Below are 16,744 nucleotides of genomic sequence, written 5' to 3'. Positions count from 1 at the left end.
AGATGAGAGTTATATACAGTGGAATCCAGTCTAGACGGCCCTCTGTCAGTCAAACAGCCCGCGGCCCAGGCTGGCGCCCCGCACAGGGGGTCCCGCGGCCCAGGCTGGCGCCCCAAATCAATCAGCTTTCAGAAAATAAGGTCTGTGCAGGATTTCAACCACTTAATGTAAACAAATGTGTTTTCTCTCTCCGATTGCAAGCAGAGATCTTGAAATTGACCTTTTGTGAGACTTGGGACAACCCCCTTCAAGTTTCATAACCAGGTTTCACGGGTAATCCTATGGGACTGTGCCGTTAGAACAGTAGAAGTGTTGTCACAGTGTGTCCGGCAGAGCGTGGCCCTGCACTCTCCTCCATTATGATGAGCATGCATGTCATTAACCTGTTCGTCCTTCGCTCTCCTCCCACGGAAAGGCCTAAGAAAGAAGAACCTGTCACCGGGGGCGGTGGAGACTGACGTGCGAGGGATCACCGGGGTGGACTTATTCGGCACCACCGACGCTGTGGTCAAGCACGTTCTGGAGGTGAGTAAAGGGGATTCTGCTGCAGACTATCCACTAATTCCACCCTGGAGCTGCAGTCCCTCCTTCAGCCACTAGCTGGTGATAGAGCGGGTATCCGCCACACAGGACTGCATGGATCATCAGGATTTATGGGCGATGACTTTCCTTTCTCCTCTCATCCTGATAGGGACATGACCGTGGGGTTAATTGGGCGGCTTTCCACCCCACTATGCCTTTAATTGTGTCCGGGGCGGATGACCGCCAGGTCAAGATCTGGAGGATGAACGGTAAGTGCTCCCTTCTCATCACCTCCCTCTGTACAGGCCACCTGTCTTGGTCTTCAATATGGCCGCCTCCAGTCCTCTTAAAGCAGCCATACTCAACCTGTGGCCCTCCAGCTGTTGTAAAACTACAACTCCCACAATGCCCTGCTGTAGGCTGTTCAGGCATGCTGGGAGTTGTAGTTTTGCAACAGCTGGAGGGCCACAGGTTGAGCATGGCCTGTCTTAAAGGGTCTCCCAACAAGTTACGTACATGTGTTAATTGGCGATCCGAGTGGTCCGGATGGAGACGGCTTCACCTTTTGTCTGTATCTCTGTTTTCCAGACTGTCCTGCGCCCGCTACAGGCCAGTTCTCAGTAGACATGACTAGAGGTGTCGGCACGCATGCCCGCTGCCCTGTGTAGCATGTGTGTGGGTGCAGGGCCTTGTAGTTTTACTGACCCCAGACCCCCCTCCCTTATCGATCTGATCCTAACAATCCATGAGGTGGGAGGTGCCATTTATTCCCCATTCAGCTTTATGGGGCAGCATACTTGTTGAGATAACCCATTGATGTCCAGTTGGGAGGTCCCCTTTAAATGCACACAGAGGGCGGAGTCACTGGGGGCAGTAACGCTACAGGCGCCATGCTTTCTGCTGTGGTGTTATATGGAGTATTAGCTGCTTTTGTGTGTTTAGCACCTCATCCCCCTCCCCTGCCTCCTATTACATGTGTGAGGTCTGCAGTGATTGATTTAGGACTATAACTCCCAACATGCTTGGTTGCTTAGTCTTTGTCCCGATGTCATTGTTCTGACTCCTTTGTGCAGAGTCCAAGGCCTGGGAAGTGGACACCTGTCGCGGACACTACAATAACGTCTCCTGCGCCGTCTTCCATCCTCGTCAGGAGCTCATCCTCAGTAACTCTGAGGACAAAAGCATCCGTGTCTGGGACATGTCTAAGAGGTGAGCTCCAGTGCTCCGCTACATCCAAAATCGCCAATATGGTAGAGGAAGCTCACCGGTTAACCCTGCGCTGGCCTCCAGTCCTCCTGTTTGCTCCTGGTTCGCCCCCTTGTCACTGGTTTCACTTCGTTTGCTGGCGCATGCGCACTACATGTTGCGATGCTGTGCCCACAATGGGCATCACTGTGCCTGGGCCAGCGGTGCACTGCGCGCTACATATCGGCCAGTCCTGTGGATGAAGCAAGGGACTTGCAGGGCGGGCCAAGGAAGAGGCTGGGGAGGAGTTATGTAACAAGACGGCAGAGCCGCCTGGGCTCCTACACACCGAACGCCGCCCCTGGGCACCTGCGAGTCCTCATTTACATATGGATTAAACGTCGTTTTTCCTGCTGGTGAAAGTCAGAAGAAAATGACAAAGGTACCATTTGAATCATGGATAGGTGTGCTAGAGAGCCATGTAAGTGGTGTATAACGTCATATTTTGTTGACCGACTCCCTTTAATGAATGACGCCCTAAAGACCAGAATTCACAGCACTATCTCCACTACTTCAGGAGATATTGATGTTAGAAATCAGGTAAGGTTTCACTTTCACCTGCTATTATATCTCCAAATGTAGTGGAGATAATGCTGTGATTCTGGTCTTGTTTTAAAGCTTAGACTGTCAGCTTTCCAAGAGGACTAGAACCATATTTAGCGCCTGGTTTAAACAGCCCTCACCCTGAGCTCTGCAGACAGCGAGCACTTTTTGCTGAAAGCATGAGCAAGGCCTCAAGCGCTGAGGAGCCATTGGGCCAGTACATAAACACAGTGACTGCGGACTATAGGATGCAGGCGCTTCTAGCAAGATTGTCTGAAAAGTCCGGTAGGTTATTTAATCCATTAGTATTTTTATATTTTTTGTTTTTCCCATTACGAACCTAGAACTGGAGTCCAAACGTTCCGCAGAGACCATGACCGCTTCTGGGTCCTGGCTGCTCACCCCAACCTGAACCTCTTTGCAGCAGGTAAGACGCCAGGTTAACCCTGCTAGCATTAATCTCCAACCTGTGCCGCTCCAGCTCTTTCAGAACTACAGCTCCCATTGTGTTCTAACAAACTGTGGCACGCTGGGAGAGGTAGTCTTGAAGTGACCCAGCTAGGAGATGACTGAAGCTGAGGAGCTTTGCTGAGATGTTTCTGCTCCCCAGTCAGGCCACGATGGGGGAATGATCGTATTCAAGCTGGAGAGGGAGCGCCCTGCCTATGCCGTGCATGGCAACATCTTGTACTATGTGAAGGACCGTTTCCTGCGGCAGCTGGACTTCAACAGCTCTAAGGACGTGGCCGTGATGCAGCTCAGGAGGTGAGACCCGCGCCAGAAACCTGGGGGAGGCCGGACCTCTAACCACAAAGCGACAAGGGCTTATGGTGCGGAATTGGGGATGATCACCACAATGGGGGCGGGGTCCTCAAATGCCGCCCATGGCTAGAGCGGTGGTGCACATGTATTCGCAGGATATCTGCTTGCTGTCAGTGAATGGAAACATCAGAGTTAAAACCTTTGCTGAGTGTTTGTTACAGTAGTATTGATTCTGCGCTTCAGGGTTTATAGGAGATTTGTGCTGCCGCCTTCAGAGGATTAGTCTTCAGAGTGGAGACTTGTAGCAAACCCTCAGCTGTGAGAAGTATTGGGGGCTGCCCTGGTTTCTGTGATCTGTAACCTTTGCTAGAGAGCAGGGGGTCCGTGCAAAATGAATCAGGACATGCTTGCCTTCTAAATGTCCTGCCGCTGCCACTATGCCGTATTGGGTCTGCGACAGTCGTGGCATGGGCCTTATTTAAAAAAAACAAAAAACTGAGATGTTTGCTTGACACGGCAAGGACCTGGGTCACATATTATCTTTCCATCCGTCTCCTGTTTTCCAGCGGCTCCAAGTTCCCAGTGTTCAACATGTCCTATAACCCGGCTGAGAACGCAGTCCTGCTCTGCACGGTGAGAAAACATTGCATTTATTTCTAAAGGAGACGGTGTATTACTAGGACTAGGCTTTACTCCGATGTCCTCTCCTCGGGATAGGTCGTCAGTAGCCTTCAGCCAATTGAATTTCGCATCATAGACCCCAAGTCGATTAGTTTTACTGCTGTGTGGAGACCTATTTTTGGACAGCATTAAAATGTATGTGATTCGCGGAGGTAAAATTTATTGCACCCGATGTTGAACTTTTTACTTCCGTGGATAAATTCCGTATTTAGTCCTACATCTTTTAAAAACATTTTCATATGAGCAATCCGAGGTACCAGGGGCCCCAAACCTGACTTCAGGTTCCGAATCGTTAGGATGTCAGAACCAATCGGCTTCGGATCAATGTTTTTTTTTTCCCTTTCCGGACAGAGGGCCAGTAACCTGGAGAACAGCACGTATGACCTGTACACCATCCCCAAGGATTCCGACTCCCAGAATCCCGATGGTAAGAGCCATGAAAAACAGCTAATATGTAGATGTATCGGATGATGTCCTTGTGGGCCGTTCAGGTGCTGTGAACAGAGACGCCTTAGCTGAGCCCCTATATACCTGTATGGTATCGCACCTACATGAATGCATATCGCCCAAATGTCAGCTCTGAAGCCTGCAGAATAGTGAATGCAGCTCCGGAGTAGACTCTACTATAGGCTGAGAACGTTCCTGTGCACTACATTACTCATCATCTCCTCCTTTATCCGCAGCCCCAGAGGGGAAGCGCTCCTCCGGCCTGACGGCTGTGTGGGTGGCTCGTAATCGGTTTGCGGTCCTGGATCGCATGCATTCAGTGAGTGGCGGTCCTTGTATCTATCCGGTGTGTTACATGTGTGACTCCGGCCTCAGCCGCCCCGCCCCTTACTGTCGCGTCTCCTCCCCTGCAGATCCTCATCAAGAACCTGAAGAATGAAATCACCAAGAAGGTCCAGGTGCCAAACTGCGATGAGATCTTCTACTCGGGGACCGGGAACCTGCTGCTCCGAGACGCCGATTCCATCACCTTGTTTGATGTGCAGCAGAAGCGGTAAAGACTTTGAAGGGGTTTTTCGGGGAGTAACATATTGATGGCTTAGCGTTAGGATAGGCCATTAATATCTGGTGACTCTAGTGACCAGCTGTGAGAAAGGGGCCACGGTGCGGACCAGTCCCTAAGGCCAGCGACATCTAGTCCATCAGTCACATGACCTTACCGCAACTCGTTCCCTTTCAAGTGAATAGGATTGAGCTGCGATACTGAGTGTGGCCCTTTAAATAGCTGAGGGGCAGGGGTGCTCGGAGTCTTACCCCCCCCCTCGATCTGATACAGAAGACCTGTCCTGCGGAGAGGTTTAAGGGGTTCTCCTCTTTGGGAAATCCCTACTTGTTAGCAGATCTCATAGTGTCCTCCTAGGTGTTCATTTTCCCTGCAGCGCCACCGTAGGACAAATTGAGTATTACAGAGTTGTAATTTCTAATACAGGTCAGGACTTCTACTCCAGAGAGAAACGCTGCAGTGTACAGTAATGAGACTGGTTGCTAGGCACTTGTTGCCTGACGACCACCATTGAATCGGCTGTGGTTGTTGGGTAGAAACTCCATACATGTTACATGCTTATGTCTCCATATAGAACGCTCGCTTCTGTGAAAATCTCCAAAGTGAAGTATGTGATCTGGTCGGCTGACATGTCTCACGTGGCTCTTCTGGCTAAACACGGTGAGCTCCTTGCTGATATATTATCGCGGCACCCATGGGTGTGGGCAGCACTGCTGACCGATCTCCTCTCCCTCCATCCGCAGCCATTATGATCTGCAACAGAAAGCTGGAATCTCTATGTAACATCCACGAGAACATCCGAGTCAAGAGCGGCGCCTGGGACGAGAGTGGAGTCTTCATCTACACCACCAGCAACCACATCAAATACGCGCTCACCACCGGGTATGTGCCGAGCCGGCAAATAGAAATGGGAGCTGAAGGATACATAGGAGAGAGGGCTGTCTTATGGCACTGTGGTGACTAACTCCTCATCCTCGTTGTGTCACTTCAGAGACTACGGCATCATCCGGACCCTTGATCTGCCCATTTATATCACCCGAGTGAAGGGCAACAACGTTTACTGCCTGGATCGGGAGTGCCGTCCTCGGGTGCTGACCATCGACCCAACAGAGTTCAAGTTCAAGTTGGCGCTAATTAACAGGAAGTATGACGAGGTAGGTTCAGGTGGTCGTCTCCTTGTCTACATCAGGCTGAGGTGCTCCAGGCCCCCACATTGTGTCAGGCCAAGGTGGTTTCCCCCTTTACTTCCTAAATTCAAGAGGTGGACGCCCCACCACCCGGCGTCCTACCCAGATGGGGCTTCTATTACAGGCCGAGTAACGCTGGTTGACAGTCTGTTAATCTTCTGCTCTTAGGTCCTGCATATGGTGAGAAATGCCAAGCTGGTGGGCCAGTCCATCATTGCCTACCTGCAGAAGAAAGGTTATCCTGAGGTGGCGCTGCACTTTGTGAAAGACGAGAAGACCAGGTTCAGCCTGGCCCTGGAGTGCGGTAACATTGAGGTAATATGATGCAGTATTTCTTCTGTCTACATAATCATTTCTCTCAAGACCAGAAATGAGGACCTCCTGAGTTATTCTATAGTATGGTTTTCTGCAGGCCTTCAGAATGTATTCCTCTGTATCCTACCACTAATGACGCTCTTCTTTGTCCTCAACAGGTCGCTCTTGAAGCTGCCAAAGCCTTGGATGATAAGCACTGCTGGGAGAAGCTGGGTGAGGTGGCCTTGCTGCAGGGCAACCATCAGATTGTAGAGATGTGCTACCAGCGCACAAAAAATTTCGACAAGCTCTCCTTCCTGTACCTGATCACTGGTAACCTGGAGAAACTGCGCAAGATGATGAAGATTGGTAAGACCTGGGGTTGTGGGGGTTACAGGATATCTATAGGTGGCACCATTTAGTACACATCATCTTTCTTTTTTCCTTCCACTTTTAGCCGAGATCCGTAAAGATTTCAGTGGTCAGTACCAGAACGCTCTGTACCTTGGAGACGTGGAGGAGCGGGTGAAGATCCTTAAGAACTGTGGACAGAGTAAGTGCCCTGCAGGTTTTTTTTGGGGGGGGATATCCATTTCTCGCTAGTATCATTGGGGGACACAGACCGTGGGTATAGCTGCTTGCTGCCACTAGGAGGCGACACTAGGCTAAGAAGTGATAACTCCTCCCCCGCAGGCTATACCCCCTCCAGCCTGGAGAGAGCATATCAGTTTTTAGCTTAGTGTCGTAGGAGGCAGACCTCCCTGCTTTTGCAGGGCGGCTTACTTTTATTATTTTATCTTTTTCCTCTTTTAGGTTGGGGAAACAGAGTCGCCTAGCCACTCTGTCTACCCCGGGAGCAAGGCCGGTGTCGGAATCCCCTCACCGCTCGCCCTCCCCAAGAAACGGAAGTGGACCAGGGCAGCCCAGCTCCCCTGCTTCCCGCCAGCCAAGGGGTCACCTGAATCCGGCGAGACCCTCCGCCATTCCAGTCTCCTGCCACTTCGTGTGCCAGCGGCTGAAGAGGTGACCCTGCTGGTACTCTGAGAAAGGGTGAAGAGAAGAGGATGAAGATGGGGTGAGTAGTCCGTATTGGGTAAGTACCTCGGCCCTTCCCCTCCCCCTTCTCCCTTCCCCCCCCCGGTCACCTCATCATAAGATGGAGGACCTTTTTCCTCAGGTGGGCCATTCATGGTGAGGGCCCCACATTACCTCAGGCCCAATGTAGGTTTGGGCTTCTGTCCATACGGGGGGCCTGGGTTCTCCTCAGATTCTGGTCCAGTTGTACGGCCTGCGGGGTGAGCTCCCGCGGCCGATGTTCAGCCAGGGCACTTGCAGAGCGCCGCTCCGGTCACTCCACTCCCGGCCGGCTATTCGTCTGGCCGGCGCCAAATATCTAGCCCCCGGCTCCTCTTCGGGCCTACCGGGACTCAGCCCGTGCAGTTGTTTTAGCGGCACGGGATGGGTTCCCGCAGCGAGAGTGGACACTCCCCCTCCAAACAGTGGGCAGACATCGGCGGGTGCTCTTCAGGCCCCGCTGTGGTAACCGGCCGGCAGTACCAGCCCGGTCGGCTGTGCGCCGAACTTTATGTCCCGGCTTTTGCGGCCTACTAGGCCGCAACTTTCATTCCAGTTATGGAGGGGGCGGGTTCGTCCTTTTGGCGCGGATTCTCCCCGACTAGCTGTCGCTCCTCCCCCAGGTGCCCCGCTGAGCTCCGCATCTGGTCATCTGAGCTGGGTTAACCCTTTGTGGCAAGTCGTTTGTTTGCAGCCGGCACTGCATTATCTGAGTGTCCCCTTTCTGCATGCCAATTACCTTAGATTAGGAAGTTAACCCTAACCCCTTCCTGCCGGCATGTCCACCCTGGTGGTGGGGTATGGGGCTGGGCCCATGTCCTATCTGGACAGGGCAGGATTGCTCACAGTTTCTTAATCCGCCCTCCGGGGCTGTTTAGTTGAGAATGCACACATGAAGAATTCCCAGACCACCTTCTGGGTCGTCTGGTGTATAGGCCACCACAGGTGAAATCCGGGGAGCACATCTGAGGGATTCCCAATCCGCCATACGGGCCGTTTGGTTGATAATGCTCCACCTGCACAAATACAGGGGAGCACATCTGCAGGATTCCCAATCCGCCCGCTGGGCTGTTTGGTTGATATTACTCCACCTGCACACATACAGGGGAGCACATCTGGAGGATTCCCAATCCGCCCGCTGGGGCCGTTTGGTTGATAATACTCCACCTACAAAAATACAGGGGAGCGCATCTGAAGGATTCCCAATCCGCCCTACGGGGTCGTTTGGTTGATTAATGCTCCGCCTGCACAAATCCAGGGGAGCACATCTGAGGATTCCCAATCCGCCCGCTGAGGCCGTTGGTTGATAATTCTCCACCTGCGCGGATCCGGGGGAGCACATCTGAAGGATTCCCAATCCGCCCTACGGGGCCGTTTGGTTGATAATGCTCCACCTGCACGGATCCGGGGGAACACAGATGCAGGATTCCCAATCCGCCCTACGGGGCCGTTTGGTTGATAATGCTCCACCTGCACAAGCCAGGGGAGCACAGCTGCTGGATTCCCAATCCACCCTCTTGGGTCATTTGGTTGTTAATCCACATGCGCAATCCAATGGAGGACCTCTGGCAGTTCCCAATCCACCCTCCTGGATTGTGGGTCGATTGAGTACCGCCCACACAATCCTGTGAGCGGTCAGGTAGGGATGCCGATTCCACCTCCTGGGTGTTTTGATGGCTATATCACCGCCGTCACAGCCTGCAACTGCCATGGCTGGATGCTAAGAGGTAGAGCTGCGCACGAGCAGGACATTCCTCCTCGGTCTCCTCCGCACCTCCATCCTTCCTCATTAGGGTGATATTCAGAACCCTCCCTTCTGACAGGGGTTGGTTCTGAGGGAACAGGGAACAGTTCTGCGGACTCTGATATGAACCTTCTAGACTGCATCCATGCTACCGGCAGTACTGATTGTCTGCATTGCCCCTTCCTTAGGCGGCATTTGCTTTGCTACTGGATACAGTACTTACCCTTTGTATTCCCTCCTTCCACAGGTGGACTGACGGCACTTGCACTGGTCAGTGCCAGCCATTTGCGTCTCCCCTTTCGGTTGTTGACGGATTGCTGTTCCACTGGGTACAGTACTGGCGTTATGCATTAGCCTCTCTTATAGGAGGCGTTATGGCTTTATCGCGGGTGGCAATGTTTGCTGTAAGTATTACCACCTTGCTTAGGTGGAGGAATTCTCTACCCACCGGGAACGGGACTATTCGTATGCATTATCCTCTTCGATAGGGGTGTAATTCTCTGCCATAGGGGTCAATTCCTACTGGGTGCATTACCCCCTGCCATAGGTTAGGTACTGGCGCTATCCTCAGGATTCAGTACTCCCTATATATTTTTCTCCCCTTCATAGGTGGAGTGTTTGCACTTCCATTGAGGGTAGTGCTTACAGTACGCGTTACCCCCTCCATGGAGGGGGTTATTACACTACCGTTGGATGCGGTTCTGTTTATCTCCCTACCTTCCTTCCTTGACGGAGGGTTGCGCTACCACTGAATACTATTCAACAGTCGTGGCATTACCCCCTTCTACATCTAACGGGAAATCACTGAGCATCTATGCATGCTTTAATTCAACTAAGCCTCCGCACTAGATGCCGTGGCTTCCTTCACGGGTGGGCCGCGGCAACAGTCGTTGCCATTGGTGCCTGGTACTCTTCATCTAGAGGTATATGGATACTGGGACTTCTCCCATACTGTATCCTCCCGTCTCTTCTGGTACTGGTGGTTGGCGCAGATAGGTCGTTCCTTGTTCTCTTAAGGGAGTCGCTCAGCAGCTCTTCCGGTGCCCTAGATTCCCATCCCTATGGGCCTCCACCGTTCAGGTCGGTCAGAACTTGGTCCTCTACAGCGTGTGGGTGCACGCCATTATACAAATGTTGGGATTACGACCCAGCGAGCCCAAGGTTGCACTGACTCTGTATTCTGGGCCACCACTCTTCCTCATTAGGTGAGGGTGTTTTGCTGGCATTCTGCATTGACTACTACAGCGTGTTCTCTAAGTCAGGATGGCCGAGTGGTCTAATGTGCCCGACTCAAGAGTTAATCTCTTCCGTGTATGGGTGTTCGGGTCTCCAAATGGAGGCGTGGGTTCAGATCCCACTTCTGACAAAAAAGCAAGGGTAGTTCTCACAAGGGCCGGAGATTGAACTCACGGCAGTGGGTCAGCCCCCTCAGATAGGGGTTCTACCCTGACACTGCTTCGGCGGTTGTTCTGGTTTTGCCCCCTTTTTAGATGGGATGCCTCAGAATGGCTCTGGTTGACTGAGTTAGCTTGGTTCCATGCTACTTCTGGGTGTCCTTAGGCCTCTCCCTCAGTTTTACGCTGGGAGGAGCAGGCGGTAGCTATTACTGTACAAAGGGTATTTGCATCTCCACTACATGCTAGGGTTCCTACTGAACATTCCTATTGCACAGTTCCTTCGTCAGACTGCGTTTTCTTCCGACTCTGGGATTGGTATCCTGTACGGTGTGGCATCCTCCTCAGCTGGAGTGTGGCCTTTGCGTTACTCTGGCAGCTTCCTTTGTGTGGGCTCCTCCTCAAGGGTGTATTTCATTACCAAGAGATCTGTACAGTGCCAGTCCCTGATGGCAATGGGCTTTGCCCTGACCTCTCAATGGTCTTCATTACTGTTAACTGTCCGTTGCTCTGACGACTATTGTTCTTGTGTCGTCAACTCGGGTTTTGCATTGGCGTCAGTGCCATAGCTATCAGCACCTTACTTGGGCGCGCTCGACTGGGTAGCTTAGTCCCTGTGGCACTCGTCTACCACTACGGTGATACTGTCCGTCAGATATGTTTACTTAGTCCCTGTGGCACTCGTCTACCACTACAGTGATTCCTTCCTTCAGTTATGGTTACTTCTGTGTCTCATCAAGCGATGGTGGTCATTCCTTTCACTGCTCCTTCCGGGGGTGGACTACGGTCCCCCCAAGCCAGGCTGAGCGGGTGACTGTCACACCTTGTCACCACTGGTAGGGATTTCGTTCCTTGAACGGAACACCCCTATTTTTCTTTCCTGTCCTTCCTCTAGCTGGACTGCTGACCACCTTTTCCCTTCGGTCTCCTCGACCGGTGGCAATGGGTTGTATAGCTATGGAATCCGGGATCTATTTTTTTCCACGGAGAGTATTCTCTTATCTTGGTCTCTGCCCGGAAGTCAATATATGTCAATTATGGTTTTTTTTTTTTTTTTTTTTTTTTCCATTACCGGTTTCTTTTGACCAGAGGAGGATCCTGCGAACCTGGATTTTGGTTCCGCTCCCACAGTTGTGGTCTACAACCGGCTTCGCCCCGACGATCGGTAGATCGCTGGGGGCGTTTCAGGAACAAACAAGCCCCCCCTCTGGGACTTCTTCTTCTTCTTCTTCTTTTTGTACGTCCATTTGTCCTTTGTCATTTGCATCAGGCAGTGCTCCGCCAGAATTTTCTTTCTGGCGGAAGGTCACCGCTTTTCGGGTCTTCTCGGACATGGTTTTCTCTTCTTTCTCCCTCGTATTTTACGGGCGGGCTCTCCATCAGCCATCTTTTTTGGCCTCAGAGATTTGCTGGTCCATATCTGGCGCGTTCCGCTGTATGGGTTTTCTGCCTGATTTTCTTGGAGGTCCTTGTCATAGCTGGCGTCTTCCAACGGGATGCTTTTTTTCCTGGGATGTCTGCCTGTCGGTTGCTTCCTAGCGGAGTGATGGCCTGGCCGTCCAGCGGTCGTCATTTCTCGGGTACATCTACTCCAGACATCGCTTCTAGAGGGCAGCGTCTTGGTCTTCCGGCAAGTTCACCGAGTTTTTCGGGGGTCTTTTCTAGCCATCATCTGTTGCTGCTCCAGGCAGCAAGATCTTGCAGGCGGCAGCGGATGCCGCATCCTCGAGAGCGTTTTTTCTCCAGGGGCGTGTGATTTTTTTCCCTCCCCGTGGACTGCTTTAGGACGTCCCACGGTCTGTGTCCCCCAATGATACTAGCGAGAAAACGAGATTTTTGTGAACTCACCTGTAAAATCTCTTTCTCGCGTAGTTCATTGGGGGACACAGCTCCCACCCAGTGTTCTGTTTGCCGCACATATTGGCGGTTGGTGGGCCAGTATGGTCCTCAGTTCTGGTGCATTCCGACTGATGTTTGTCAGTTGTGGGTTGTGTACTGTATTTTCCTTATTGATTTTTTTCTCCTACTCCTATTGCTTGGGCACAAACTGATATGCTCTCTCCAGGCTGGAGGGGGTATAGCCTGCGGGGGAGGAGTTATCACTTCTTAGCCTAGTGTCGCCTCCTAGTGGCAGCAAGCAGCTATACCCACGGTCTGTGTCCCCCAATGAACTACGCGAGAAAGAGATTTTACAGGTGAGTTCACAAAAATCTCGTTTTTCCTCCCTTTCTTGGTTAACTAACTCCTCTCTTGCACAGAGTCTCTGGCCTATCTCACCGCTGCCACCCATGGAATCACCGAGGAGGAAGAAAATTTACGGGAGACGTTCGACCCCGAAAAAGAAATTGTAAGTTTGTGGGAAAGGTCAAGGTGGAGAGCGCGTCTGACAGGCGGGGGTCCTGCTCCATGTTTGTTGAGAGGTGGCCATGCTTACAGAAAGTTGCAGAAGGCTTTATAGATCTCTCAGGGCTCAACTCCCAGCACCCCCACTGATCAGCTGATGGAAGGGACTGGGGCGCTCGTCCTGTGGTGTCACATCCATTGGTCACATTGCATTTGTGAATAGGACAAGCTGCGATACCAGGGGAAGGGAGGTGGGGGTCAAACTCCCATAATCGGCACAGCTCTCCCGATTTGGTAGGCTCCTAGAGGTTGGGGCACCACCTATCAGGCACTTATGACAGATCTGGTACTTCATATGGGAATGCCCCTTTAAATATTTTCTAATGTTGTATAGATTCCCGAGGTGGATCCCGATGCGAAGTTGCTCCTGCCCCCTCCTCCGGTGATGCCCCTGGACACTAACTGGCCTCTGCTCACCATGTCTAAAGGCTTCTTTGAAGGAACCATATCCAGTAAAGGTAAGTTGTCTGTGGAACGTGAAGAACGTGTGCCGTTACTTAGAGCTGAGCCCTGTGCTGTACCCTGTATTCCTGTTGGAAACCTTTTAATTATTGACAACTGGGGGCTTCCATTTCTTTGTCAAATGTCCCATACTAGCAGCACTGATTGGACAATGTCAGACTATGGGGGAAAAGGCCCAACCGGTATTCCCCGTTGTCAGTTTGAACCTTTCCAGGACGAATAACCGGGGCGTGCCAATGCAGAGTTGTAAGAGGATTCTTTTATTGGAAAGTTATTAAAACAGAGATGTCGGGAGGGCGGACTACAGAGAATACAGAATGATTGCAATGTCCTAATAGATTCCTGAGCTGCAGTACCGCTCATCAGCCTGTGGACAGTTGTGGCGCTTTGTTTAGGACAAAACCAGCCATGTTCTTCTAATCCTGGACAATCTCACTTTATCTCCTACCAGTTAAAGGAGCGATGGCGGCTGACATCGATGTGGATGCGGTGGGAGGAGAAGGCTGGGGAGAAGATGCTGAGCTTGCCCTGGATGAAGGTGAAGGCCGCAGCCTCTAGTTAACCTCCCTTCATCATGGATTATAAACGTGTGAACCTTACAGCCTCATCCTCTCATTTCAGATGGCTTTGTGGACGCTGGCGAAACATTTGGAGACGAGGCTACCGGAAAAGGACATGAAGAAGGAGGTGGCTGGGATGTGGAAGAAGACTTGGATCTTCCTCCTGAGTTGGTGAGTAGATCTGGTCCATCAGAGGTTTCATCTTCAGACGTTCCCACCTAAACATGGACTTTGTGTTCTCAGGATGTTGCTGCTGGTTCTTCTGGCTCTGGAGAAGATGGCTTCTTCGTGCCACCTACTAAGGGCAGTAGTCCAGCACAGGTAAGACGTATGAGGTTACACAGGGTGCCTTGAGATGGGGTTATTGTAGTGGTCAGTAGCATCTCTCTCTATTTGTCCCCAGACTTGGTGTAACAACTCTCAGCTCCCAGTGGATCACATTCTGGCAGGCTCTTTTGAGACAGCAATGCGGGTAAGTTCACATAAGCATCATACTTGGGCGTTTCCAATGCCCTCTGGGTGCTTCTGGATCTGTTGTGTAGTTCTGTGCCAGTGTCTGAAGGTAACCACAGTGTCCTCTCCTCAGCTTCTCCATGACCAGGTGGGGGTGGTGAACTTCGCAGCTTATAAGCAGCATTTTCTGCACACCTTCTCCAGGGGGCGCAGCACCTACCATGCACTTCCGGGACTCCCAGCTATGTACGGTTATCCCCAGCGGAACTGGTAAGGGCTTATTTGTTTTTCTACTGGGAGGCTGGAATGTTTCACTAGACATATCCTTGATCCAACATTACACAACAGTTTATGTTCTAGGTTGTGATTTTCTGATACTAAGCTTGAAATTCTGCATAGCTGTACAGTGAAATGAGAACATTCTGTCAGCTGCCACTAGGGGGAGAACATTAAACATGTATGAGTGTGTGCAGTAAGCTCCCCCTAGTGGTGACTGCTGATAAAACTTTTCTCTCCAGTTGAAATGTTCGTCATTTTATAGTACATCCCTCTGACTGGCCGAAGGGATTTTGATGCATGATCTTTGGGGTTTTCTCCTCCAGGAAGGATTCTGGATTGAAGAACGGACTCCCAGCTATCGGCCTGAAGCTCAGCGACCTGATCCAGCGTCTTCAGCAGTGCTACCAGTTGACCACAACCGGCAAGTTTGAGGAAGCGGTGGAGAAGTTCCGTCTGATCCTCCTCAGCGTTCCCCTTCTGGTCGTAGACAACAAGCAGGAGATTGCAGAGGTGCAGGGCCGTTCCCTCCCACCTGGAGTATATGAAGGGGCTTATAGATCTAGAATTCACGCTGTCTCATCATCCATTGCAGGCCCAGCAGCTGATCACAATCTGCAGAGAGTATATAGTGGGATTGTCCATGGAAATCGAGAGAAAGAAGCTTCCCAAGGACACCCTGGAGCAGCAGAAGCGTATTTGTGAGGTGAGAGAGTAGAACAGTCTCATGCATGTAATGCGCTTCCTGACCCACTTAGGGGCAGTGCTCATGATTGTATCCTTGACCGTGGTGGTGTCCTTTTGGCAGATGGCAGCCTATTTCACACACGCCAGCCTTCAGCCGGTCCACATGATCCTGGTCCTGAGAACAGCGGTTAACCTCTTCTTCAAGCTGAAGAACTTCAAAACGGCCGCCTCCTTCGCCAGGCGACTGCTGGAGCTAGGGCCTAAACCTGAAGTGGCGCAGCAGGTGAGTCACTGCTGTGGAACATGACTGTAGAAGAATCGACCGCTCTGACAACTAAAATGTTATTCCTTTTTCTCTTCTGACAGACGCGCAAGATTCTCGCCGCTTGTGAGAAAAACCTTACCGACACCTACCAGCTCAACTACGACATGCACAACCCCTTCGACATCTGTGCCGCCTCTTACCGGCCCATATACAGGGGCAAACCAGTGGAGAAATGTCCTCTCAGTGGAGCTTGTTACAGCCCCGAGTATAAAGGACAGATCTGCAGGGTCACCACGGTAAGTGGGGGATGAAAATACATGTTCTTAAGGGGGGGGGGGAGTAGTCCATGGTAGACAATCGCTCTCTGTTAGGATCAGTTGAACTGATCATAGGGCATCACGATGCTGAGATCTCCAGAGATCAACTTTTACTCTGGCAGCAAGTGTTGCGATAATTCTGCAGTGCCCCCATAGGAGAAACGAGGCAATACACAAAATGTCAGGACCTTCAGACCAAGATGTCCTCCTTTAGAGATTTTGTTCGACCACTCTAACTTTTTAAACTTTTTTATTTTCATAGGTGACTGAAATCGGAAAAGATGTTATCGGCTTGCGGATCAGCCCCCTACAGTTCCGTTAGGGTCTCGGTCATTAAATCGTCCTAATTATTTTTCTTGTTTTTGTCCATCCTGTGCCGCGGACTCCGCCCCTCCGCTAAGCTTCTTAGTCGGCCTCATTTTGCTACCCTGTAATTCAGTAAATCTTCATCCTTTCCATATGTGAAATAAAAATTAACAATCCGAATTTGAGTTGCATTTAACAATACTGTGAATGCCGAGTACAACCTCTGGGGTCTCATACCACCCGTGAAATAGAAATTCAGTATGAAGGCTATAATAATAGTTACAGACACACTCTGTGCGCAGACTATGAAGGAAGCAGCTCTCTCCTCCTCTCCCAGCAGGAAGTCCCAGCACACACCAATAACCTCAATCCAATTAGCTGTAGAAACTGGTTCTAGAACAATAAACGTTCCTCAGTTTGTCATAGAGTTGAAAGCTATAAATATCGATGGCTCGCTAGATTTACGTTTTTGAAGAATGGACCAAGAAGGGCCTTCTCGTCTTGCATCGTGGTGTCCACAACTAACCAAATGCTCATGTAGGAATAAAATTTTGATGAAA

At 51.2% G+C, this 16,744-nt stretch overlaps 1 protein-coding gene across 3 annotated transcripts; it reads left to right on the top strand.

Moving 5' to 3' along the window:
* Nucleotides 1-104: 104 nt before the first annotated feature.
* Nucleotides 105-16,744, top strand: COPA (COPI coat complex subunit alpha). Of its 3 annotated transcripts, none has more exons than XM_044271753.1 (28): nucleotides 105-525; nucleotides 692-791; nucleotides 1,111-1,131; nucleotides 1,596-1,731; nucleotides 2,655-2,737; nucleotides 2,925-3,075; nucleotides 3,639-3,705; nucleotides 4,105-4,180; nucleotides 4,437-4,519; nucleotides 4,614-4,753; nucleotides 5,337-5,422; nucleotides 5,506-5,644; nucleotides 5,754-5,916; nucleotides 6,118-6,264; nucleotides 6,423-6,612; nucleotides 6,701-6,796; nucleotides 12,714-12,802; nucleotides 13,193-13,316; nucleotides 13,772-13,858; nucleotides 13,942-14,051; nucleotides 14,124-14,201; nucleotides 14,284-14,352; nucleotides 14,467-14,603; nucleotides 14,936-15,122; nucleotides 15,205-15,315; nucleotides 15,418-15,579; nucleotides 15,663-15,857; nucleotides 16,141-16,744. In XM_044271753.1, exons 1-28 carry the CDS (start codon nucleotides 373-375, stop codon nucleotides 16,198-16,200), a joined length of 3,240 nt encoding a protein of 1,079 aa, XP_044127688.1. In that variant the 5' UTR covers nucleotides 105-372; the 3' UTR covers nucleotides 16,201-16,744. The 3 variants fall into 3 exon arrangements, with proteins under 3 accessions (XP_044127688.1, XP_044127687.1, XP_044127689.1); XM_044271752.1 differs by having other exon boundaries at nucleotides 1,111-1,158; XM_044271754.1 differs by lacking the exon at nucleotides 1,111-1,131 and having other exon boundaries at nucleotides 106-525.

The sequence above is a fragment of the Bufo gargarizans genome, chromosome 11 (assembly GCF_014858855.1).
Source record: "Bufo gargarizans isolate SCDJY-AF-19 chromosome 11, ASM1485885v1, whole genome shotgun sequence".
Lineage (NCBI taxonomy): Eukaryota > Metazoa > Chordata > Amphibia > Anura > Bufonidae > Bufo > Bufo gargarizans.
The sequence above is the reverse complement of the archived record's forward strand: the minus strand, read 5'-3'. Positions and strand labels throughout refer to the sequence as shown.

Coding starts and splice junctions, on each gene's coding strand:
- COPA (XM_044271752.1), top strand. CDS start 373: ATGTCATTAACCTGTTCGTCCTTCGCTCTCCTCCCACGGAAAGGCCTA. Junction 792..1,110: donor CAAGATCTGGAGGATGAACG/GTAAGTGCTCCC, acceptor TCTGTTTTCCAG/ACTGTCCTGCGCCCGCTACA. Junction 14,052..14,123: donor TGGATCTTCCTCCTGAGTTG/GTGAGTAGATCT, acceptor TTGTGTTCTCAG/GATGTTGCTGCTGGTTCTTC.